Below are 26,534 nucleotides of genomic sequence, written 5' to 3'. Positions count from 1 at the left end.
GAAAACGTTGTTGCAGTGGTGTCCAGTGGTGTCCAATGGTGTCTAGTGGTGTCCAGTGGTGTCCAGTCAAAACCTTTTTTGGTCCGTAAGTCAATTTCGACGTACGTGTCACGAAGGTGCGGGTGGTGCGGGCCGCACTGGGTATCAAGTGATAAGAGGCATCAAACTAAGGGCACACGTTCTCAGTAAAAACAACACACATTGTGTACATCCTGGACACACAGACAAACTGCTGTATTTGAAATAAAAAAAAATTGCTACTTTGTAAATCTCATATGTTCTTTCTTACATTAAATGTACGCTGTAAACCAGGTTGAATGAGATTTACTAAGTTTGTTTAAATCTCTTTACTTTTACATGCCCACTTTCTTCAGGGGCATATAGTACATGTTGTTACTTCAGTTATCAGTAAGCTGGTTTCAGTTAGATCTAGAGCATATAAATATCTAGGCCTATTTCTAGATTGTGGTAGTTTATTATCATTTCACTAAGAATCGTTTTAATTTCCGTCAATTTGAAAATAATTCACTGTAGATCTTAATGCTGACTGAACAATGACACAGTGATATCAATAGTTTGTAATTATCTTTCGTTTTACGTTGTCCTTTCAGCACTAATTAGTTCATTGTAATGTCAACAATAGTATGGGCGCTGCTCAAACTGTTAAGTCCGGTAGGCTCGCGTAGTGCTAGGTCAGACGTAGACATTGTCATCTCAGGTCGAAATGGTTGACAGGTAGGGATCAAAAGGTAAAAATCTGATAGTGTTACCTAAAAAAAATCTTGGATATCATTCATTTTCTCTCAAATCAGAATCTGGCACTTAATGGGCATCGCAAACAAGTTGAGGAAGAATTGCAAAGACAAAATCTATGTCAATTCTATCCAAGTACGATCCACTCCTGAGAGAACATGTGCTTCGAGCCAAGCTTAGTTCTAGACTGGATACGTAGGCCTACTTGTCCCCACAAATACAAAACGAACGTATTGTAATATTGGATGATTACGAGCTAAATTTTGTACGATTATCTTAACAGTACACCTAATCTCGGAAGTGAATCAATGTTCTCAAATATAAGGTTACCTTGTCATAGGTAATGATGGGGTTCAAATTCTTTAGTCTTTCAATGACATCATCTCAATTCATTGTCTGCTCGAATCATTTTTCTGAGTTTGACAGGAAGTCATTGCTGCTGTAGCTGAAATCAATTCACTATCAGCACACTTAGCTGTTAACACACCTTTGACCTCAGCACACTGCTAGGACGTGCTCATCATCAAATCAACCGGCAGCTTGTTTCTTTTGTTCTTTTTGGTCAGGATTTGTCTTTTTATTTCTTTTTTCCTTCTTTGGGTGTATAGTAGGTCTGGTATATATCTAGTAGGTCTGGTATATCTGGTAGGTCTGGTATATCTGGTAGGTCTGGCATCCCTATTTATATATTATAGCTTTTATACGGCACTACTTTCATGCTTATAGCATGCTCAGACCGCTATTGTCCAATCTCATTTGTGGACAAGTTGGGGGGGGGGGGGTAATCTGGGAGAAGGTTTTCCGTGCTGCCTTTAGGCGCTCAGTGAACACAGCTCTGCTCTAGTCGGGTATCGAACCTCGAGTCCCCTATCATAGGTAGCCAAGACAAGCCAAGTTCAAGCGTACTTAGCCTCTCGACCACGCTGCCCACTATTATTGATGTTGTACATAAATCGCTTAATTAAATATTAAATTTATCACGTGACTTAATGTCCACAGATAGGACCTATGAGGTAAGCTAAATATTAAACTGATGTATAGACTTCAACATTTTTGCACGCTAATTTATTATTCTCGGTCTACAAGTTTCCTAATTCCTACCAATAAGCAAATCTTAGTTGGCATGTAGATCTAGGTCTTACCTGATGGGGTCACCGACGTACTGTCTGGCACTGACAACTACTGTGAAGATGATGAGGATACCTGTAGTGTACAGGTGATTGACGCGGTCATTAAGATCGTCGTCATTTCTGACCTTGACATTTGCCACTCTGCCCACCGACCCAATAATACTGTCCATCCTGCAAGAAGAGAATTAAATGACATTTTAGTTCACAGAAGATTTACAATTTGTCAAGTGTTCCCTTAAATGTCTAGAAACAGAGAATAATGTCTGGTAACAAAGTATAACGTCTAGAAACAAAGAATAATGTATAGAAACAAAAAATAACGCCTAGAAACAAAGAATAACATCTAGAAAGAAAGAATAACGCCTAGAAACAAAGAATAACATCTAGAAACAAAGAATAACGCCTAGAACAAAGAATAACATCTAGAAAGAAAGAATAACGCCTAGAAACAAAGAATAACATCTAGAAACAAAGAATAACGCCTAGAAACAAAGAATAACATCTAGAAAGAAAGAATAACGCCTAGAAACAAAGAATACCATCTAGAAACAAAGAATAACGCCTAGAAACAAAGAATAACATCTAGAAAGAAAGAATAACGCCTAGAAACAAAGAATAACATCTAGAAACAAAGAATAACGCCTAGAAACAAAGAATAACATCTAGAAAGAAAGAATAACGCCTAGAAACAAAGAATAACATCTAGAAACAAAGAATAACGCCTAGAAACAAAGAATAACATCTAGAAAGAAAGAATAACGCCTAGAAACAAAGAATAACATCTAGAAACAAAGAATAACGCCTAGAAACAAAGAATAACATCTAGAAAGAAAGAATAACGCCTAGAAACAAAGAATAACATCTAGAAAGAAAGAATAACGCCTAGAAACAAAGAATAACATCTAGAAACAAAGAATAACGCCTAGAAACAAAGAATAACATCTAGAAAGAAAGAATAACGCCTAGAAACAAAGAATAACATCTAGAAACAAAGAATAACGCCTAGAAACAAAGAATAACATCTAGAAAGAAAGAATAACGCCTAGAAACAAAGAATAACATCTAGAAACAAAGAATAACGCCTAGAAACAAAGAATAACATCTAGAAAGAAAGAATAACGCCTAGAAATAAAGAATAACATCTAGAAACAAAGAATAACGCCTAGAAACAAAGAATAACATCTAGAAAGAAAGAATAACGCCTAGAAACAAAGAATAACATCTAGAAAGAAAGAATAACGCCTAGAAACAAAGAATAACATCTAGAAAGAAAGAATAACGCCTAGAAACAAATAACAGCCAAGATAGTCAATGATGTTTTTAGTTTATACACTTCAAAAAAGTAACATAAAAAAGAGTGTTTTTTTTTAAATACAATTCCTACTTTATGAAATTTGAATTGTTTTGTACAAGCAAAAAAAACAACAAAAAAAAACTCCTGGATAAGCGCATGTGTATTTACTCAAATTAAAACTCTAACGATACGCTTTGTAGATCAAGACTTAGAACACGGTGCCGTAAGTGTAATTATACATGTAACTCTGAAATGAATACATGCGTGAATACCCGCTGACGAATGTGTGCTCAAGATATAGAATTGTCTAGACCTCCAGCCAGGGTTCAATTATTTATTTTATTATACTTTGAAAAAGGATAACGGTCCAACCAGAGTTTCAACAATGTGGCCGATTAGCTAGTAATTCTTTTCTCAAAGATACGGATGTGAAATTTCTAGAAAAATTGTTTGAGCCGTTTTCGAGATCAGTGTCCGCACCTTTTTTTGTGTGACCCGATGAAGAATTTGCAAGCTGAATACAGGAATTGTAACCATGAGAACAAAGGAAGCAGTTGATCTATTTAAATATTGAAGAAACGTCGACATTTCATACGACATTTTGTTTGCTAAAGTTGGACGTCACTTCAGAAATGAACATTATTACGTCCTAGTTCAAATCTCCAGATGGCGCAATGGCTGAGCGGTTAACCGCTTGGCGTCCGAACTGGGGTCCCGAGTTCGAATCGTGGTGAAGGCTGGGATCTTTGGGCACCTCTTGAGTCCACCAATCTCGGCTTTCCAGTACCACCTCATCGTGGTCGCCGGGTGAACACCCTGCTCTCCTAGGGTGGCCAAGGGTACTGGTTTCTCGCTACTGATGAATGAGAAGTCAGCGAGTATAAAATGACATCAAAGGGGTTATGTCCAGCCCCCCCCCCTGTGGGGCACAGTGAGTAAGAGACCTAACGGGATCTCCGAAAAGCGGATAGGGTTGGCTGGGATCTCCTGGGTCCCGGCTGATTCGCGGGTCTCTCTTTTGCAAAGACTGGACTGACTGGCGCGGCCTTCGCGGGCTGTGTCGGGCGGTTTGGTTGGCGTCCACGAGCTAGGCTCTAACTAGCCCGTTCCCTGGTGCGCTAGTGGAGGAATACGCCGCGATAAATGGTAGTTCGATAAATGTAATTCCGTTACTGGGAATATCAAGACACGTGTACCACCCCACTCCTTCACTCCTGCCCAGTGAGGGAGAAATAAATTAACTATTACTTAAGGGAACTAAACCCAACAAATTTAGCCCCATCTATGAAATACAGAAGTATTAGTTTCTATTGTTGCTATTAAAAAAAAATAATTAATTACCATAATCAATTGTCTAATTGGTTATATTTTTTTTTATGTATTCATGTTTTGTCTATGCCAATGAAAAATCGCGCGAAGTTTCAACTTGATCCAAGAATAAGTGTGGGAGAAATAACGTGTGCTAACTTTTTACCAGACAGACAGACAGACAGACAGAGTGAGTTGATATAAGCTTTGTAAAAAAAGAGAGGTAACATTTTGTTTTCTATCTGATGGGTGGAGAAGTAAAAATCTAGGTCTCGAGAGTGTGGGCAAAAAGTACAAAATGTAATAGAGATCTCTCTTTTTAGTTAGCTGGATAACTTTTCTAATTATATTTGTCTGGATTTTAATAAACACACACACACACACAGTCATAGAACTGGGATATTAGAGGAAAAAAAAAACTATTTCCAGTTTAATATAAAAAAAAAACCGCAAGACAAATAAACATGGCGGTTTCTGCTATTAAACTTGTTCATCTCGACAGATTTAGGCGGGAAGAAAGATTCAAGGTCAGATTGGGAGGTCAAAGTGCAGATTGAGATGAACATGGAAGCTGGACATTGCACCTGTTCAGGGTTGAAGACAGACTGTCTGCTTAGTGAAGGGAAGAGACCTGAGGTAATGAAAGTTAAGGAACGGGCGAAGGTTGTCTGCTTGGAGAGGGGGGAAGGCTGGATAGAAGGGGGCCAAAGTGTTGACGAGTTTATTACTGCAAGTGGCCGTGCGGCCTGTTAGTGTCTAGATTATCCTGTTAATTAATTGTAGGAGTCGAATACTTAAAAACATTGACGACAAAGTTCACAACGGTAGAAATACTGACGTAATTAAGGACACGCCGTCCAGAGCTTCGCACTCACATTGTGGAGGGGTAAAGTAAAGTTCCCCTTTCAGACCTTGCGGTCTATAGGGCAGATAATGTCTGTGGTCCACGGTTTACGAGGGTATCATTTGGCCAGTACAACGACCAACCACCTTTATTTTTCCCCAACTAATGTCAGGTACCCATCAAAGCTGGGTGAACTCAGAGACGCCCAAAGATACCGAAATTAAAAATCCCCAGTCTTCACTGAGACTCGAACCCTGGACCTTCGGTTAGTAAGTCAAGCGCTTTACCGCTCAGCCACCCGCCTGCATAGTAGGATGTTATACTGAAAAGTTTTTCCTCGCTATAAAGTCCAAGAAAAAATGAAACACTTCAAACTTTTATTTCAATGCAGCAAGTAGCTCGAGAGGCAACTCAAAAAGTAGGAACAAAACTTCTTTCAGATGTTCTATTTGTAGTTGTGTTGTATTCTCGAAACTGAACATCACACATTTTCTTTTAGGTATAAACATGACATTTAACATATAATAATAATAATAATAATAAGGTTTGTATTTGAGTCCGAAGGTTAGTGAGGAACGCAGTATTTCCCGTGGCTGCGCAGCCCCAGCTGTGACCTACATATTTTGCCACATTTAGGGCAAGCATAACCATTGTCCGCAGGTGGTCGATTTAGATTTTCTTTTCCCCAAGTTGTCCTCGGCAGCGGATTTTCTTTTGATCTCAAATGTGTATCCCGCAGCCTTCGTAAGTGACCTCCAGCTGTCTCGTTCTGAGGCGGCATGCAACCAGGTGCTCTCTTCTATGTCAGCTAAGGCAAGTTGGCGCCTAAGCTGGTCTTGAAGCGTTTCCGTGGGGCACCTCTGTTACGTCCACCACCTTTTAGCTCAGCAAAAAAGATTGCCTTTGGCATACATTCGATTCCCATATGGGATACGTGCCCTTCCCAGCGTAACTGTCGAACCATAAGAAGTCCCTCTATACTGTCCATACCGGCGTTAGCAAGGACATTGCTGTTTGTAGTGCGGTCTTGCCACCGTATGTCCATCTTTGGTGAAAGCGCTCAAGAAGTCTTAGTAGTTTTTTGTATAGCGTCCATGTCTCGGAGCCATATAGCAGCACTATTATTACCAAGGTTATTAAGAGAAGGAGAAGAAAGTTGGGCAGGCCCAGATGGAGATTCGAACCACTGACCGCAACCCGGCGCCATCGCCTAGCAGCGACCAGACCAAACTAATTTCCCGCTCTCTAATTAAAGAGCTATCTGGTAACGTGATTACACGCCCAAATCCAGTGCCCGCCTACATTCCTATCCACTGCGGTCCCCACAAACATTTCTATATTTAGGGTAAAAAAATATTGGAGCCCGAAGCTTCTTCCAAAGACAAAAGACCCTAATTTAAATTTCATCTATCTGTAACATTACAAAGTAGTTAAAATTCTTTTACATTTGATCGAATTCTATGGCATGACCCTCGACACAAAATTCAGACTGAATTCAGCTTGCAAAACTTGGACGCTGACTGCAGAAGAGAGAGAATGATACAGAAAGATCCTAGGTATCACATACAAAGACCCAATTACATACGAAAAAAAACATAGAGACAGGATTAGTACAGGACCCTACGATGACCTGTAAACTACTGAAAAAAAACAACACAGAACTAAAGCTCGATGGCCATATGACAAGGTCCTTCAGGGAAGGTGAAAGTGAGGGGAAGGTGATGTCAAGGTGAGATTAAGGTGAGGTGAAGTTAAAGGTGAGGTGGAGGTAAAGGTGAGGTGAAAGTGAAGTGAAGGTGAGGTGAAGGGGACGCGAAGGTGAGGTGAAGGTGAAGTGAAGGTGAAGTGAAGGTGCGGTGAAGGTGAAGTGAAGGTGAGGTGAAGGTAAGGTGAAGTGAAGGTGAGGTGAAGGGGACGCGAAGGTGAAGGTGAAGTGAAGCTGAAGTGAGGTGAAGTTGAAGGAAGACCAAATTCATCGAAAACTTAATGACCATTGTTTTTCACTATTTACTTACTTACTTAGCAAAGTAAATGTGCATATGAAAGTTTTCTCGCTGGCCAGACTATATATATCTTTACATAGCTTATATCAACTCACTCTGTCTGTATGTCATTCTGCCTGTCTGTCTGGTAAAAAGTTTGTACACATTATTTTTCCTACACCTTATCTCGGATTAAGCTGAAATTAAATCTTTTTCTTAACACAAGAATAATTTTTTTTTTTTAAAGTAACCAATTAATTAATTAACTATTGGTAATTAAATATTTTGTTCGATATCTTGAACAAGGGAAAGAAATTGTACTTGACAGATGTGGTGTATAAGTTAAATAGTCCCATAGAGTAGACTTGAGCCCAAAGTGAACGTTTTTATGCATTTAGAAAACAATACAAAGATACCACTTTCTTCCCTCCCCCTTTCCCAACTGGTCCAGACCAATGATAGGATCCTAGCGCATTGAGAAAGCTAAAAGCTAAACTAAAACGATCGGTAAATTATTTCTAATCGCACACAGATTTATTATGTCTAGGTCGATGACGTAAATAATTGCATGTTTGATACAAACTAATGGATACAATTACACTTCATAGAAGCTTTTTTTTTTAAATAATTTTTAATGTTTTTCATGTTTATCTATCGTCTCTGGTCACCATTTGACTATCACAAAGAAGATCTAGGACACCGTACACAAAGCAAATAGACACAAGAATTCTTTTATTCCTTTGGCTATTAGGTCATTGAACAATGGTGTAACCTACCGTTGTTAATTTCACATGGAATGTTTAAGAGAATCTAGGGTATGGGTGTAATTGAGTGTATACTCTGTGTGCCAGCGTATACATTGTTTGCTCTTACAGGTTAATGTATTGGTATGGGTAATGCACTATTGTAAAACAAATTTCCTCACGAATAATAAAGATTATTATTATTATTATTATTATGTTCAAAACGAACTAATATCTATTCTCTGTAGCTGCCAGGGTCGACTCGAAGTTCATTGTAGAGAAATAAAACTCATTTTAACAGTGTCCACTGAGAAATTTTCTGGTGATGTGGCAAGTCTCTAGCAGTACCGCCCTCTGACAGGCAATGAGAATCTTCTTATTCTTATTTACACTATGAAATGGAATTCCCTTATTGATGAAATTATTCAAAACTCAAACACCGCACAAGGGTTTTATTAAAAGAAAATTTTACTAATCAAACAAGAAAATACGCTTGAAATTTTTCATATGGGAAAACAAAGAAATTAGAAAAGACTAAAAACAAAATGTGAGACTATTTACTTTTGACTAGAGTTACACCATGAGTAAAATCACAAAATTTAGAGACACTTCAGAACAGAAGACTATAGACTATAAAGTAAAGTAGCGATAATACATAAAACACTGAAACAAAACTTACAAATACAAAAAAAGTAATATCATATTCAGAAGACAAAAAGATAAACGCAAAACACATTCATGCAATTAATCAATCTTTCCTAGTGCTTTAGACTACGTTATAGCGCGCAACGGGTTGCCTGAATCAGCCAAGAAAACTAAGAAATTAGCAGAGTTTAAGTCTCGAATTAACATGAAAGACTAAATTGACACTTTACATTGGATACGCGGGGGACGTCATTATCTTCTTGTTAGAAGGAACGTCTGTGATTGATAAGATAAGCAATACAATATTACTCAGTTTTGAAAACCATAAGGAGATGATCATCATAATATAGAGTGAACACAAAGATATATTGAAAATTAATAATAATGCACAATATCACCAGGTGGCATTCATCAGGGAGTGACACCCACCAGTGCTAACACCCAAGTGGATTTTTTTTTCTTCTTGATAATTGACTGTAGCTAGATTGCTTTAGATATGTTCATACTTACACACCGAGATGATACGATCGTCACATTATACTCTATAGTAGGTGCAAACCTCAATCCAAGCCTTTAATCAATATACCAAGGATACGTACTTCATAACTGGTGTAAAGCCAGAATAACCTAAAAGAGTTTTTTTTTTTCTGTTTGTTCTTTGGGGTAGCTAAGGTCCTGGGGTGGGTGAGGTGGAGGTGGGGGGGGGGGTACACTATGACCTCATCGCATCGGATGACACTAGCCCTAGTGACGTCACGGCGTGTATACAATCTTTGAATTGAAAAATCCTTCTCTTATTATGAATCAGTTTATTCTATGTATCTATTAATAACTCCCTTCTACTTTCTAACAATTATATAGTTATTATCAAATTACGAATATATTCCCTTAAGGATTCCATTCTTTTTATCTTCATACTATGATTCAAATCTAGGAAGGCTATTATTCCATTTATTGTATTATTGTAAGCCCAATAGAATTTAATATAGTAGTCATTTCTTGAATAGATAACTTTTTATTTATTATAATTGTTATTTTTAGAATAGGTTACTTTTTATTTAATATTATAGCCATGTCTAGAATAGATTACTTTCTTAAAAATTATAATTGTCATTTCTAGAATAGATTACTTTATTTATAATTATAGTCATTTCTAGAATAGATTACTTTCTATTTATCATTACAGATCTTATGAAAATGTGAGTCATGATTTGAATAAATTGATTCCTATAAATCCTAAAAATGAATGATGAGTCATTCTATGAATACATTCCTTGTTATTGATCAGAATACTAAATTCACCTTAAGTGAGACAATACTACACCGATACTATAACCTACATACAAATAAACTGTCAAGTTTTTAAAAAAAAAAGTATTAAGAAAGAGAACCACAACACAACCTAATTTTTTTTCCACCTTTTATTTTTATCTGTTTCTAGACTACAGTGGTGTCAGAAGTAGAGCATTGATTGACCAAACAAAAAAAAAGTTACCTCATGGAATGCAGCATCATTGTTGGAGCTAGTCATCAACTCCAGATATACATCAAGAAAAATCCCCCAAATAAACACAGCCCACAATAATGTGAAACGTAAGTAATTAATTACTCATAGCCCGTCATAGTAGAATCCACACAAAACAAAGCGACAAAAGAAACTCATTTTTTTCTGCAACATTTTTTTATTAACAAACTACTTTCACAATATAACGTCTGCTATTTCCCTAGCTCCCCCATCCCCCAGGTAGATGCGTGTAGGTGGAACCAGAGCACACGTGTGTGTGTGTGTGTGTGTGAGTAGGTAAGAAGTGTGTGTGTGTTTAGAAAGGCGTGTAAGACTCACACCCTGATGCTCTAGCACTAGAATCCACTTCACTGCAGGTAAAAAAAAAAAAAGTAAGAAAAAAGAAAATAATCCCCACACGATGGAGTCTAAAGAGGAAAAAGAAAATGGCGGGTAAAATTCTTGCAGTACAAAACGATAAAAATAGCCGCTCCAGGAAGTCAGGGACCTGCAATGGTTCATAAGGAAGTGAATACAAAACTGGGTTCAATATTGACTGGACAACGTTTGGGCCAGTCTTTATAGCCAACATATATCAGGATAGTCCAACGCCAGAACGAAGATCCTGATTATTTGGGAAAAAAAAATATTCTAAACTGTCTCCTATTCGGTCTTTTGCTATTGGGGATTTTTATAATTAAGTTAATCGCAGTGATCTGTTCTTTGTTTACATTCTGGTGTCTCAGATCCAGTGTAAGTGTATTGTCAGGGGTAATTGGAGAAATGAATAATAACGCCATGGGACACTAAATCAAAGGATCACGGTGGTCAACCATTTTACACAAATGTCTTTGCTTTACAAGTGCATATACTGTGGTCCCATTTTACACCATGTAAAAAAAAAAAAAGCACAAAACTTATTTGTATTTCAATAAACACAGAATTGGTATTCTCTACAACAAATACAACGTTTAAATCCCACTTGGTAGAGTCGTTGAAAATATTAGAATCGTTTCTTAAAGTAAAGTGAAAGCATAAGATTAGATTGTAATAATACAATAATCAAAGATATTTGATTTATGAAGTTGGCAAAATATTTAACACACACACACACATATATTTATATATGTAATTAAATTTATTATATATCTCACTAACCATAATAAATCTGTGATATTACAAATATTTTAAACATTTGTTTTTGTTTAGCGCAATTTTATTCTTTTAGCGTTATCGGTACGCTGTGATTCAATCACTTGTCTGGACCAGTTTGGAAAAGGGTAGGGGATAAAGAAGGCGTATCTGGGTGATCGCTTTTTAATTGCATTTATATTAAAAAAAAAAGGTGAACGACCTTAATTCGAACAAGCACTAAAGCATCCCCAGCTTCCTTAAGCCAATACACTAAACACTGAGCCAGAAAAGTGCTTACGAAAAAAGAAGATTTGATAGTTATATATTTTTAGTTTCAAACTTTCCTCTCTACAAAGTATAAAGGGGACTAATTCTATTTATACCACCACATCAGTCAAGTACAATTTTTTCCATTTGTTCGAGATACCAAACAAAACAATTAATTACCACTGGTTAATTAACTGATTGGTTATTTTTTAAATTGATTCTTGTTTTGTCAGGTACAAGAAAAGTTCAGCTTGTTCCGAGATTGGGTATGGAAGAAATAGCATGTACATACTCTTTACTAGACAGACAGACAGACAGATTGAGTTGATATAAGCTTGTACAAAGGAAAACAATGACAGCTTAATGTAAAACTTTTTAATAACTCAATCACACTTTTTAACACTTATACACAGTTATAACACTTATAAACACATATACACACTTATAAACACATATACACACTTATAAACACACTTATAAACACTTATACACACTTATAAACACGTATACACACTTATAAACACATATACACACTTATAAACATATACATACACTTATAAACATATACACACTTATAAACACTTATAAACATATATACACGCTTATACACACTTTTAAACACTTATATGCAATGACATAAACAGACATGACTACAAACTATCACAAATACATATCAACATTATCTCGCTCGGGTTGAATGGTTTGTTAAGTAAAAATGATATTTTATCTGAACTCGTTTTATAAAAATTTTGGTAGTTGAAGAAAATGAGCGATCAGGAAAGGAACCAATCCGATTTCTTAATAAAATTTATATATTATATATATACAAGAATTAGGGGTGTCGTAGCTGAGCGGCAAAAGCTTGGCTTCTGAACCGAGGGGCCCTGTGTTCCAATCCTATAATTTTGAGTTTTTATTTTTTAGGGCGCCCGTGAGTCCACCCCACTCTAGTTGGTACCTGACATTAATTTAGAAAAAGTAAAGGCGGTTGATCGTTGTGGTGGTCACATGACACCCACGTTAACCGTGGGCCACAGTAACAGATAACCGTTACACCATCTGCCCTATAGACCGTAAGGTCTGAATGTGGAATGTAACTGTTTTGGTTCTATACAAGAATTGCTCTTGCTACATGCTGACATCTAAGTGCACATCTAAAATTGAGTACTCATCAACAGTTATCAATTAGCATACTAAACAATCTAACGTTTTTAAATTTAAATGAAAAACAATGAATGTGAACATAATGTAATATAGACTATAGGAAATTTAAAAAAAAAATTTCACATGTATAGCAATAAAAAAAGTATTTCTGTTCACTATTAAAATGAGGCTATTTCTTAATACAAGGTAGACTTACATATCTTTTTGTTTTTATTCACGTCTGACAAAATGTAAAAAAAAAGTGTGTTACTTTTTTTTAAAATTTGGTTTAGATAATACACAGTAAAAACATGTATGTATAGAAAATGAGTGGCTTTATTTTGTTGAAAAGCATGCCTTGTGTGTCTGTGTGTCTGTGGTGGTGGGGAGGTGTAGTTCGGCTCAAAGCCTGTGAAGTCCAGTGACATAACAAGGTATTTGTTTGAAAAGCTCTCCTGTGCACTGAAGCTGTTCTACAGTCAACAAACAGAAGTCCACGTATCAAAGATCTTATTGTTGCCTAGTGGTAAAGATACAATCAACTCATGTAACAACGATTCTTTGTTGCTGTGGAGAGTCACCAATTGAATGAAGTGAGCATTTAGTTTGTTTCGTCTCTTCCCACCTGGTACTCCTAGATTTTAACTCAATTGATTCCACAGTCACACACACACACACACACACACGCTACAAGTTTGCCGACCATGCTAGCATACTCCAGGTGCTGAAGGTATTGTTATAAGGCACCCCCGGTCCCTGCTTATAACTAGCCGAGAGTTCCCTGTTCCTCTTTGCCTCCCCTTCCTATTTAGATTCTCTCCAGCCTTCAGCTCGCCCTGGAAGACATATTGCCCTAAGTCTCTGCTTGCTGTTTCGTCTAACGGTTTACAAACTAGCGCCAATAACTTAAAGGCTTGCAAGGGAGGGGTGGGGTGAGGGAGGGGCGTCGGAAAAGAGGATTGACGGGAGAGGGGGGGTAAAGAGCCCAGATGTACACCTGTCCTAGTTACCTTCAGCTACCCAGCCTCTCCCCCTCCTCAGACGATACTGTATTCGATGACGTAGAAGGTTAAAAATAGTTACTCGTTTAAATCAGAAGCGTCGACTATACAGAGGTAGAGGGTGGGTGCCATAATTTCATTTCACTTTCGTTAAATTTTTTTTTTTAAACTCGCCTCTTGAAGACCATGTCAACGTGTTTTCATTACAGCACATTCAATTCATGACTAACCCGATAAGTCTGTTTTACAGTATGTTTTGTTTAAAAATATGTTTTGTTTAGCAGTATGTTTTGTTTAGCAGTATGTGTGGCTTGTTTAGCAGTATGTTTTGTTTAAGTGTATGTTTTGTTTAACAGTATGTGTGGCTTGTTTAACAGTATGTTTTGTTTAACAGTATGTTTTGTTTAACAGTATGTGTGGCTTGTTTAGCAGTATGTTTTGTTTAACAGTTTGTTTTGTTTAACAGTATGTGTGGCTTGTTTAGCAGTATGTTTTGTTTAACAGTATGTTTTGTTTAACAGTATGTGTGGCTGGTTTAGCAGTATGTCTGTTTAACAATATGTATGCCTTCTTTATCAGTGAGTGTTTTTTTAACACTGCGTCTTGTCAAATTTACTTAACAATGTGTCTTGAGTAACATTAGGTATTGTCAAAATATGTCTTTTTATTTGCTTTAATGTGTCAAGTTTGTCAACATTTCTTGCCTAGCAATGTGTCATGTTTAACAATGTATTATGTCTAACATTGGGCCTTCTGTAACATTGCATCATGTCTAACATTGGGTCTTATGTAACATTGCATCATGTCTAACATTGGGTCTTATGTAACATTGCATCATGTCTAACATTGGGCCTTCTGTAACATTGCATCATGTCTAACATTGGGTCTTATGTAACATTGCATCATGTCTAACATTGGGTCTTATGTAATATTGCATCATGTCTAACATTGGGTCTTATGTAACATTGCATCATGTCTAACATTGGGCCTTCTGTAACATTGCATCATGTCTAACATTGGGCCTTCTTTAACATTGCATCATGTCTAACATTGGGCCTTATGTAACATTGCATCATGTCTAACAAAATCATTTGACTAACGAGTCTTGTCTAGCAATATGCCTTGCCTATTAATATGTCTTGCCTAACTTGCCTATCTAAAAATATATTAGTATCATACCAATGTTCCTCTTAATCCGGCGTAGACAATAGGAGGCCCTAAGCGAAGTGAATTTTGTGGCCGTAAATGAAATATATATATTTATTCAGCAAAAAATATTTATTAAAAAAAACTAGGAAAAGCTTCGATATTTCTTCTATTTAAACAAAAAAGTTTATTGAACTCTGCAAGGTCGCCACCAATCGGAAGTCCTAGCCCGCTGCCTAGTTTGCCTACGCCTAAGACGGCCCTGTTCCCCTCTTTGTACAGCAGTTGATATTAACACATGTTTAAAAATGAGTTTTCTTTAATCTAAAGTTCTGATGCACGTACTCCCCTCCCACCCCCTCATGAATTTCCCTTCATTTCTGTGAAATTCAAGAGAGGAGGGGGTTGCCTGGAGCCTAGCCTCTGGCCTTCTTTCTGTATCTCAAACCCGTCTTGTCTAGATGTATAAACAAATTAAAAAATACATGTATGAGTTCTTTCTGTTTGGTTAGAAAAAAAGGGAAGGGGGGTGTTGTATTTTCCTGCCTGGGAGTGACCCACTATTCATGCTGTCGGCCAGAGAATGACCGAGACGTCCGTCGTGCGCGGGTCTGTCACACATCATCTGTCAGGAATTTCCGCGTCAATGGGGCTTGATAGTCGTTTTGCTACGTCATATCGCGGCTCCGGCAATCTCTAACAATTCCGGCTTCGAGAGTAAAAACTAAAAAAAAAGAGAAGGAAATGAAATGATGGTACAGGCGGGCGTGCTGTAATTAAAGACGTAATTAAATTCTGACCAATGACGTCATCATTCTAAGTGTAAGAATGAGCCAATAGTAAAGCTACTGCAGCGCGTGTTCTAGGATGTTAATGAACCAAGGATTGCACGTAAGCAGTAGCTATGTTTTAAACAATAACAAGTAACAGATAAACAAGGTTTGTTTTAAAAAAACAATTCTTCATTTACGAATCTGTTAACTATTCTTAAGAGCGATTTTTTTTTCTTAATAACTAATGCCGAACTGGGAGTCGAACACTTGGTGGGGTAGTGACAGAGCGACGCACCAGGTTTGCGGGACATGTTCTACGACAAAATGAACTACGCATATTAAGAGTTGCGATGTTATGGAGGTCAACACGAGGAAAGCGCAAACAGGGGCGTCCTCATATAACGTGGAGCCACTCTTTCATGGAGGACCTCAGAGCAGTGGACACCAGGTGGGAATGGGCTTCAGACATTGCCAGTGACAGATCTTTATGGAGACAGCTTGCCGCCCAATGCGCCAGACCGCGCGTGAGGATCTAAGTCTTAGTAAAGTAAACTAATGAAGGATGGATTAAAAAAAAAAAAAGAACATTTTTAACACCCCCCACCTTTCGATGAGAACAATCCTGGTTAATCGATTGTATAAATCTACTCAGTGCATAAAATTCTATTAATAGGCCAACAGATCCTGACCTACATAAGACGGTGCGCAAAGTTTTCATTAACGTCTATTTCTTTCATTCTTTAGACTCGGAAATTCCCGGCTGTGACGTAGGTCTGTACGAGATCAAGATTGCCTAAGAGAAAATTTAATTTAATTTTAGAAGATAATAATACCAAAATGATAAAGGTCAAACTAGCGTTTTCCCGGTGCGTCCAATTAGCTAATCATTCTTCCCCAAAGAAATACATCAACTGTCTTATTTCTAGGCAATTCGAGAAACATGTCCACCAGATTTTTTCCGACCATTTGCATAGAAGAATCTGCAAGATGAATAGAAGAATTCTAGTAATCTTTTGTTTGACTATTAAATTAAAAGCAAGTGCTTTTCTTTTCAGCAAGAGATGGATTGTAGAACAAGCAAAGCATTTTAAAGACGCCGAGGAAAAAAATCAATTTATTGTAAACCCCTCACATACACACACACACACACACAATCTTCATTACAACTATAGAACAGAAAAAGGAAGTTTTGAGACATTAGTCAAGACTGGTCAGTATACCCTTTGAAATGATTTAGACTTCACTTGAACATTTCTTTCTAAAATAGGCTTTGGTTAATTGGTTAATTGGTTAATAGGACCCTGAGCCTCATTTTTCTTGCCTACATTGTCTAATATCATCATTGATCCAAAAGTTGTTCTTGCTTCTAACGGAGCGGAGTGGGAAATGGTTTTCTGCGCATCAGCAACAGTTAGAAAGTGAAAATCATAAGATAATAATGATGATAATGTCTTGATTTTCCATAGTGTCTCGATCCTGATAAATCACGTTAATTTAATTAGTGGGAAGCGTGGTCGAGAGGCTAAGTGCGCTTGAACCTATCTTGGCTTGGCTACCTATGAAGGGGGCTCGAGGTTCGACACCCGACTCGAACAGAGTTGTGTTTACTGAGTGCGAAACACGGAAAAACCTTCTCCTAGATAGTAGATACCCCCTCCCCCCACTGGCCCACAACTGAGATTGGACCAAAGCGCTCTGAGCATGCTATAAGCTTGAGCACTATATAAAAGCCATAATTTAATTTAATTTTAATTTATCCAAAATACTTTACGTCAATCATTTTATGCCATGGATATTTTATTGGATGATATTTTATTGGATGATATTTTATAGGATGATATTTTATTGGATGATATTTTATTGAATGACATTTAAACTTATTTACTTTCACGATTGAGGAAGACACGTATGACACCCAATGAAAAGCTCTTGAATAGCCCGAGGCGGACAACGGCTTTAGGTGCATTTAATCTTGCATAATATATAGGTCACAATCGGTTCTACACGGTTTATTCCAAGTACTGCACTCATTTTGAAATTTCGAACCGGAAGACAATGTATTTATTTTCATTTTAAAGTCGAGTCAATAAGAAAAAAGGACATTGTGATGTAAACTAAGCTGTACAATGTTTTAAAAAATGTAGATCTGCCATTGACCAGATGCACAACTCATTGACTTCAATTGATGGAAAACTGATCGAAAATGCACTATTAGCAAGATACAATGCACTATTAGCAAGATACAATGCACTATTAACTAGATACAATGCACTATTGGCTAGATACAATGCACTATTAGCAAGATACAATGCACTATTAGCAAGATACAATGAACTATTAGCAAGATACAATGAACTATTAGCTAGATACAGTGAGCATAAAGTACATTTATTTTACTAGAAAATCTAAGTTACTTGAAAATTTATCACCACTATAAATGATTAATTAAAAAAAAAATTAAAAAAAAAAAAAAACTTGTAATCTAAGGGAGGTAATCAGAGAAATAGCAACAAACGATTTGAAAAATGTTTACATTCTCCTGAAAAAGTTTTGATGTTGCTATTAAAAAATATACTTTGATGATAACAAATGATGTGGATCAAATAAGTCAAGTGATGATAATAGTATATAAGAAGTCTCCATAAACAAGGACACACCTAGGTGGCGATCTGCAGTGTTATTTAAAGGTTTTATTTTTGGTTTTTTAAATGTTAGATCTAAAACTTTTCTAATAGAACACTGATGCCTAGACTAGGGTCTGCGGGACGTATCCAGATTCTAAAGTTTCTTACCCGCAGAGAACAATGAAGTCTTTAAGTAATGGTTGCATATGACTTTATCATTTGATTTAATTGATTGAATGCGGCCCCTGACACCAAATGTCGGAACCATGTCTCCCATGATGAGAAAGCACTAGTGTAAAAGAAGACCCTCTGAAATCAAGGAAGACAACTAACATCTAGATGATGTCAAAAAACAAATGTATGATGGTTTATGGTTCGCTGATCACTACTTCCGGTCTTCTCTACACCGGTTACACCAAAACCAAATGGCTATTTATAGATCTCGTCCACTCCTGAAACTCTCCACTACTTTGTGTTTAAGATAATCCATATTCAGACTTTTGTTTGTATTGCCTACGTTCCATGGTCTTAGCAATCCCTAAGACCCTGCCTCTGTTTCGAGGGGAAAACGAGAAAGTCTTTCAATTTGAAGTCATCAGTAAATGTCTTCACTCTTTAAAAACGTATCATTCTTTGTTTCTGTCAGTAAAAGAAGCTATGATTGGATAGTTCTGTTCATAAAAACTGTCTCTACTTTCTTTACCACTGGGTGTTAGGCACTGAGTGTTAGGCACTGAGTGTTAGGCACTTAGTGTTAGGCACTGAGTGTTAGGCACTGAGTGTGGCGCCGCACTTGAGTTGACGCACTATGAACGCGACATTTTGTAACGCCATAGTGTGTTTTAGTTTGTTTATAAGTTATTTTATTCATTTGGTCTTACAACTTCAAGGTGATAACATCGAGTATTGACAGAGACCCTTTATGTGTTAAACGTTGATCAAATTGTTGAACAGTCTGGACTTAGCTCTTCGTTTAATCTTGTGATAGTTTTGTCTTGGCACAGATGTTGCATGCATTCAGCATACGTCTGTAGAAGACACTCAAACCATCTCCTGAGTAATTGTTGAAGTCTGACATATATTTACCACAACGTAGCCACCATTACGCGAGTCAGAACTTTTGCTGGACTATTTTTGTTTTTAAAGTTTGTATACTGAAATAACTGTTCCATTAGACTTATAAAAGTTCACTCTGCCACTTAAGACCACTTTAGTATGTCACAATTTACACATTGTAAAGCAAAGTATACGTATATACTTTACAATTTGTATATATATACACCATCAACATTTTTAAAATATCATTGCATATTATCAGTCAATATTTATTCATCGTCATATCAAATATCTATGTCTATGCATGGAGATAAAGAGTCGTCAAAATTATACATATTCTATAAATGATTATGTGTGAGGTTGACAGATAATTGAATGATTTCAAAACCAGTTTTAAGCTAGCTCCATGGGACATAGCTCTAAACGAACACGCTTTCTGTGGTCAGGTGTTAGGTCCAATACTGACATCAATTCTATTTATAGACTCTTCCAAAATCGAATTTTTCCAAGGCAGTCAAGAATAAAAGAAAAGAAAAAGATGTCCCCGCGGCACGAGACAGAACCGTCTAGAGGAATACAAGCTGGTCATTCACTCATTCAATAAGGTTGGCTGACCCCAGGCCAGTCCCATTCAATAAAGTGCGTGCTTCTGCTCGCTGGCCTGCAAATAAAGCCCGAGGTCTGGAAATACAGGACCGTAGAATTCCTTCCCCTTCCCCGACCCTATTCTCCGAGTCAACCTTATTTGATGACGTAGACTACAGCTGTCAATTGTGTGTGTGTGTGGGGGGGGGTGAGACGTAGACTGTACTTTTCCATTTCTCTATAAGATACGCCCATGATAATTTAAAAAGTAAGTCAGACTGACCATGTGCCACAGCGTGTCATTAAGTCACCGCCCCTGAGCAGTATTGATGATGGAAACCTCGGCTGCTGTAATAGACTCGCCTCGCCTCGGTCCCCTAATGCCCAGGTCTTAAAGCTAATGGTACTGGCGATAAGACAATAATGAAATATTGTCCCAGACTGACCTCCGAGGAGTGGACAGTTCATGTCTAAACATCACGATTCAAGTTGGACAACCACGCAAAGAGCGGACAGAATCTAAGCAGCCAACGGCATTCAGACGATGATACCTTGTTAACTTGAAAACTAAAAAGACCAGACTTTAGATTCTAGATCGACTAAGTATAGTTATTTCCCTTTGGAAGGATTAAACAAGACTTATAAAAACACCTATTCTCAAGACTAACTATTAAGCAACTACTTTGTCTTTGTAAACTTATTATTTTTATTTCTACACATTTTTATTCCTTTTTCCATTACGTGTTATATTTTGTGTTGAACTGTAATCCACTTTTGTTAAAACATTATTTAATAAGATCTTGTTATCTTTGAGATCTTCAATTAGGGGTTAGTATTAGTAAAGTGTTAATCTATAAGGGGTTATAGTTAGTGGACTAGAGATAAGGATTATTAGAGAGTTATAGCATAACGAGTGGGGTATTGGCTAAGGTATGTTATTGTTTGGTAAACAAAATTCTCAATGGCACGGTATTTTATGTTTATCATTAATGGATTTCAAGTTTGCTTATGGAAATATAATCTACTATACACAAAAATATACTGTAAGCCCATTATGATTCTGAGTTTAATTGACAATAAACTGGGCCACCCGGCCACTTTTAAATGAAAAAAAAAAAAGGGGGTTGAATCCGATGACATTATATTGGAAGCATGCGGCCTCAGCACGAGACAGCTGGAGTGGTAACACGATTGAGACCAAAAGAAAATCCGCTGCCGAGGACAGACACAGACGGCGAATAGAAAATCTAAATCGACCACCGCGGACCACCGCGGACCACCGCGGACTATGGTTATGCCTGCGATAGATGTGGCAAAATATGTAGGTCACATACTGCATTCCTCATTAAACTTCGGACTTAAAGACAGCCTTATAATTTCCTTTTGAAAAATTATTTTATTTCATGCAAACTTTCAGAAGATAAAGTGAGTCTGACAATTTTTTTTTAATCTACAAATTTGACAATCTTAATATATCGACAGTCGCATCATTGCCTCAAATTTTTCTAAATGTCTAGTAGTGAAATTACGTCTCTAAATCATCTCCTAAATTAAAGAAGAAATGTTAACATTCTTCGAATCTAATAACTAACAATCGTCGTCTAAGCCATGAAATTTCCTCGTCCAGAATACCACACACAAAATAATGAGCACTATTCACCGCCAATGTAACAAACACTCGACTTCATTTTGTTAAATTATCCGACAGCGAGTAATTTCAACTTTGCACATTTTTTTTTTGTAGTGTATAAAAAATGTTGATAGAACTTGAATTTATCCGTGGCGTTGATAAAACCAACAAATTACCACTTAGATATAATAAAGTAAACATTTCTAAGATATCACCATTTGAGGACGACTTCACACACATTTTTTTTGTGTGTACTTTCCTGGTTTCAATGTTTTCTTAAAAAAAAAGTATACAAAATAAGCTAAGAAAATGTTTTGGCCAAAGCCAGTGTTTGATGTCACTTCCGGTCGCTGTAACCTTTTCTCATTATCAGTGCAAAAAAAAAATGTCTAAAATCTAGATTAGAACTACCAGAGGTCGAGGATGCTACCTCGAGTGGCTACTTACTACTAAAGTATCATGAAATTGCGAAGCTGCCGGGCTAAGAAAACTAAGATCAAGTCTGTTTCGGTTCTCATTCTCTCTAATCTCCTACACACGCCAGCCTATATGTCTTTATACATTCACGCCATTTCACTCGCACTATTAGGACTCTTCATACAAAACGGAAAAAAAAACTCTAAATAACAAGCTGTTGAGTGCATCTAGTACACAATAGAAAGGAAGTGTTGTTGTTTTTCGTTGTTTATTTTAAAGTTCGGGAGATTTTTTTAGGCACATTTTATGAACTGTACATTTTCTTAGTTATCCATTCTCTAGCACAAAATAATTTCAGTATAAAGACTTTCTCTCTGATTAAAAAAAAAAAATTAAAAGAAAACTTTAAAAAATATATTTTAAAAAAGGACAATACCTCCATTATAAATTTCAAATATAATAACATAGTTAAAAAACACTAGACCTTAAGTTCTGATTTAGAATCCACTTCTAGATATAGAATCTGGATGTAATCTTTATTAGATTTACTTAAAATTATAAGCAAAGCTTATAAACGTCAATAAAATTGAAGCAACTTTAAATGTACTCAGTTATCGCATAAATACGGAAATGCGGTTGACTATGCCATGTTGGCTCTAGGCCAGGGGGTTCTCAACCTGTGGGTCGCGACCCCCTTTTTGGTCGATTGACGATTTGCCAGGGGTTGCCAAAGACCATTGAAAAAATGGATTATTATTGTCTATTCTTTAATTGATGTGTGTGTCGCGGCTAAGTGGGGGATTGTAAAAAAAGGGTCACCGAGCATAAAAGGTTGAGAACCGCTGCTCTAGACCTAGATTTAGCCAAATTTACATTTATTTATTGATTGATTGAAAAATTATAACGGTCAAACTAGAGCTTTCTCCGTGTGGCCAACGAGATAGTAATTATTTTTTCAGCGATTTACATCAGCGGTTAAATTTGTAGGAAAATCGTTAGAGCCGTTTTTGAGATCAGCTGTCCACCCACCCAGCATCCAGGTTCCTCCATGAAGGAGTGACTTGAATAGAGGTATTATGATTAAAAAGGGCAACAAACTAGCGGTAAAACAGAAGGTTTGAAAGGAATATTAAGTTCCGGACTTTGAAAGTTAAAATTGTAGCTCAATTATTTTTTATTTAGTTGCCAAAACTAAAATTCAGTTAAACGTCCTTGATATTGCTTAGTATGAGTCAGAAAATATCCAGATCTCAAGGTGAGTTGAAGCGTTGAAATATCCAGATCTCTAGGTGAGTTGAAGCATTGAAATATCCAGATCTCTAGGTGAGTTGAAGCATTGAAATATCCAGATCTCAAGGTGAGTTGAAGCGTTGAAATATCCAGATCTCTAGGTGAGTTGAAGCGTTGACATATCCAGATCTCTAGGTGAGTTGAAGCGTTTAAATATTCAGATCTCTAGGTGAGTTGAAGCGTTTAAATATCCAGATCTCAAGGTGAGTTGAAGCGTTTAAATATCCAGATCTCTAGGTGAGTTAAAGCGTTTATTTTTTTTCCAAACTAATCAAATCCTTTTTAACAGATTATTCAGATATCTCTTTCTTCCATAGAAAAATTAACAGTTTGATAATTTAACTGACCAAAAAAAACATGGACCTTCTGTTCTTCTTTCCATTCACTGACACTCTAAGCAGACTGAAATGTCAGGAAGCCTCTCAGACAAAACATAACATTTCCCTCTCACTTGTGATCACAACTGTGGGATAACACAATGGAGGTGTTTGCAAGACAAAGTTATAACAAGGAATGCCGGGATAGTTTCCCTGATATCGACATGGCTGTTATCAAAACTTTTAGCTAAACCACTACAAATAAACCCAGCTAACATTAACAGAAGTGCTTCTAAAAAAAAAGAGTTTTGCTTCACGACAGAATTTTTTTCTTTCGCTGAGATATTTTGCTATTTTGCAATCTTTACCATGCAGTCATTTTTATCTATTCATCTTTAGCAATCTTTCACCTTGAAAATGTAGTGCAGAATGTCCTCCTTAACAGTTCCGACACTGTCATGGAAGTAGCTAAAAAACTTTTGTGGAGGTCTGCAGTGAGAGTTTTGAGGGCTATCAAATAGAGATCCAGTTAGCAAAATGTAGCTACAGCCCTAGAGTTGGAGATCTACTTAACAAAATGTAGCTCTTACAAAGAAATTAGACGAAATTTTTAAGAAATTAAAATACTTTCAGTCAATAGTTTGAGGAGAATTTTTTAAAAGTTAAATATTTTTGTGAAATGTTTAAAATGTTTTGGATGTTCCTTTAGATTTGAAAAATAATCTACTTTCTTGCCAAAACTTCCCGCAGGACGACAGAGGATGGAAACGGGCAGGGTATGAACCCGTGACAAACGAGGAGACCAAACGAAAGTCTAGCGCGCATACCTCAAGACTAAGAAGCCAGAATCAGAACACTTATGGACTGAAAACACATACACACACATATACACACTTTCCCTTTATTTTATGTTTAGTCAAACATATCCATGATTATTTAGTAAAATACTTCGAAAATAAGTTGTTAAATGTCTAATAATATAAAAATTCATAAAAGGGAAGATAATCAACTTTTGTGTGTGCAGACTTTAATTGTTGTTAGTAATTGCCCTTGACTTTCAACAGAAGGCCTGCGGTTACGAGAACTTTACGGAAACATCTAAAAATAGAAAGTTTTTTTTTCTGGAGTCCTAGACACATTGCATAATATAGTTTTAATTAAATTATGTCAATATACAGAAGACAGAAAACCTAGGGGAGCCATCAATTAGATGACGTCATATACCCCATCCAATCATTTCTAATGGGAAGAACCGAAGACTTGTGTCGTTCCTCGTTCAAAATTTGACTCAAACATAAACCTGTGCACTCTTTAGTTTCCCACATTTTTTTCCAGAGCTAAATTGTAAACCCCATAATCTAAAATGGATTATTTTACGATCGCGTTGATTCACGACGCTCTCAAATTCATCAATATTTGTTATTACTAAATACTGGTATTAAATTATAACAATTTCTCTTACTAGCTTGCTAACTCTTTCTGGGTGGACAGACACAAAATTTTAAAAGTGCCTCTAGCTCTTTTTCTCGAAATATCTGAGTTCATATTTATCTTTGTGGAAAAATTGGCCAGACCCACTTTTAAAAACTATAATCATCTTGAAATTAAGTTTGGCTTTCCGCGGGTATTCCCGCACTTAGTTCAAATGTTTTCTTGTATTCAGTTAAGAGATGAACCATGGTTGAACTAACGCATACACGTTCATAAACATTTTGCGCACCGTCTTGTGCAAAAATAAGCCGAACTATACTAGAACTTGACGTGCAAGATCTCTAGATGGATTTCTTTGAATAGTGAAGCAGTACAAGATAGCACCAGAATGAGAAACTGAAGACCACTTCGATCGTTTCAAGGAGGAACAGATGAAAACAAAAAACTATACAACAATTTTTTTTTTAAATGTTTGAAAGTTGAGATACATAAAGATTTAACCAAACAGCAGTAAACTAACAAACTATTATTCACATTGGAAAGAAATAAGAATCGAAGCTATTAGGAGGTTTAGGATATATAAATCAGAATATATATATATATATATATATATATATATATAAATAAAGATATATGTTAATTGTAAAAACAACTTCATGATATAACATTTCTACAAACTATCATTCATTCAATTGGGAACAGTACCAAGAAAAAAAAAAGAAGAGGCATAGAAAGTGATGGGAAGACAACATCAAAGAATGAACAGGTCTGTAACTGAAAGAAATTTTACCAAAGGAAAAAGACAGAGAAGAATGGAGAAAGCCAGTTAACAGATCTTGTGTGATGCCCCAACGGTTTAACAGACTGAGATGGGTGAAGGTGAATCATTTGTTGATATTTACCCGCAAAGTTTGAGAACCTCCCTGATAGTTTTATCTGGCATCTTATGGTTTTATCTGGAACTGTCCATCACTGGACATCTTAATTGCGGTCCACACAGGAGAGAAGGGAGTGAAAAAAGACAAGAACTTTGTCGGAGAACAAAATCGTTAGTGGGTGATAGATCAATGCTGCTTGTCTAGAAGCCTGCCATTAATCTTGTCCTTAGATGTCACCCACTGACCGCCTCATTTTCTCCCTGTTAAGACTGGACGCCACAATTAGCTCCCAGGGAGCTGTGAACACTTCGAGACAAACTTAAAAATATGAACATTGACAAACTTTAGAATACGATCTGGAAACTTAGGCCATTTTAGCTTACGTAACATTAGGTGTGTATCTCCTAGTGTCTGGCTTTCAACAAAACAAATATTTATAGAGAGGAACATATGGATGCTTCGCTTACAGTTGTTATAGAATGAACATTATAATGAAAATACATGAAGACAGAATGGAGGATAGAGAGACAGAGAATAGGAGAGACAGGGAGAAGAAAGAGAGAAAGAGAAAAATTGAAGGACAAAGAGAGAGAGAGAGACAGAGAAAAAGAGAGAGAGAGACAGAGAGAGACAGAGAAA

The 26,534-nt window shown here is 36.7% G+C and overlaps 1 protein-coding gene across 6 annotated transcripts in view; it reads right to left on the bottom strand.

The window, feature by feature from the left end:
• The window catches only part of LOC106066852 (innexin unc-9-like), a 181,379-nt gene that overhangs the window by 8,523 nt on the left and 146,322 nt on the right, over positions 1-26,534 (bottom strand). For 5 of the 6 annotated variants that reach the window (XM_013225945.2, XM_056013840.1, XM_056013839.1 and 2 more), the window contains one exon: positions 1,896-2,054. In XM_013225945.2, coding sequence (XP_013081399.1) covers positions 1,896-2,054 — 159 coding nt within the window. Of the gene's footprint in view, positions 1-1,895; positions 2,055-10,194; positions 10,429-26,534 lie in introns of those variants that run through there. The other variant, XM_013225944.2, reaches the window with a different exon arrangement.

The sequence above is a fragment of the Biomphalaria glabrata genome, chromosome 16 (genome assembly GCF_947242115.1).
Source record: "Biomphalaria glabrata chromosome 16, xgBioGlab47.1, whole genome shotgun sequence".
In the NCBI taxonomy this organism is placed as follows: domain Eukaryota; kingdom Metazoa; phylum Mollusca; class Gastropoda; family Planorbidae; genus Biomphalaria; species Biomphalaria glabrata.
The sequence above is the reverse complement of the archived record's forward strand: the minus strand, read 5'-3'. Positions and strand labels throughout refer to the sequence as shown.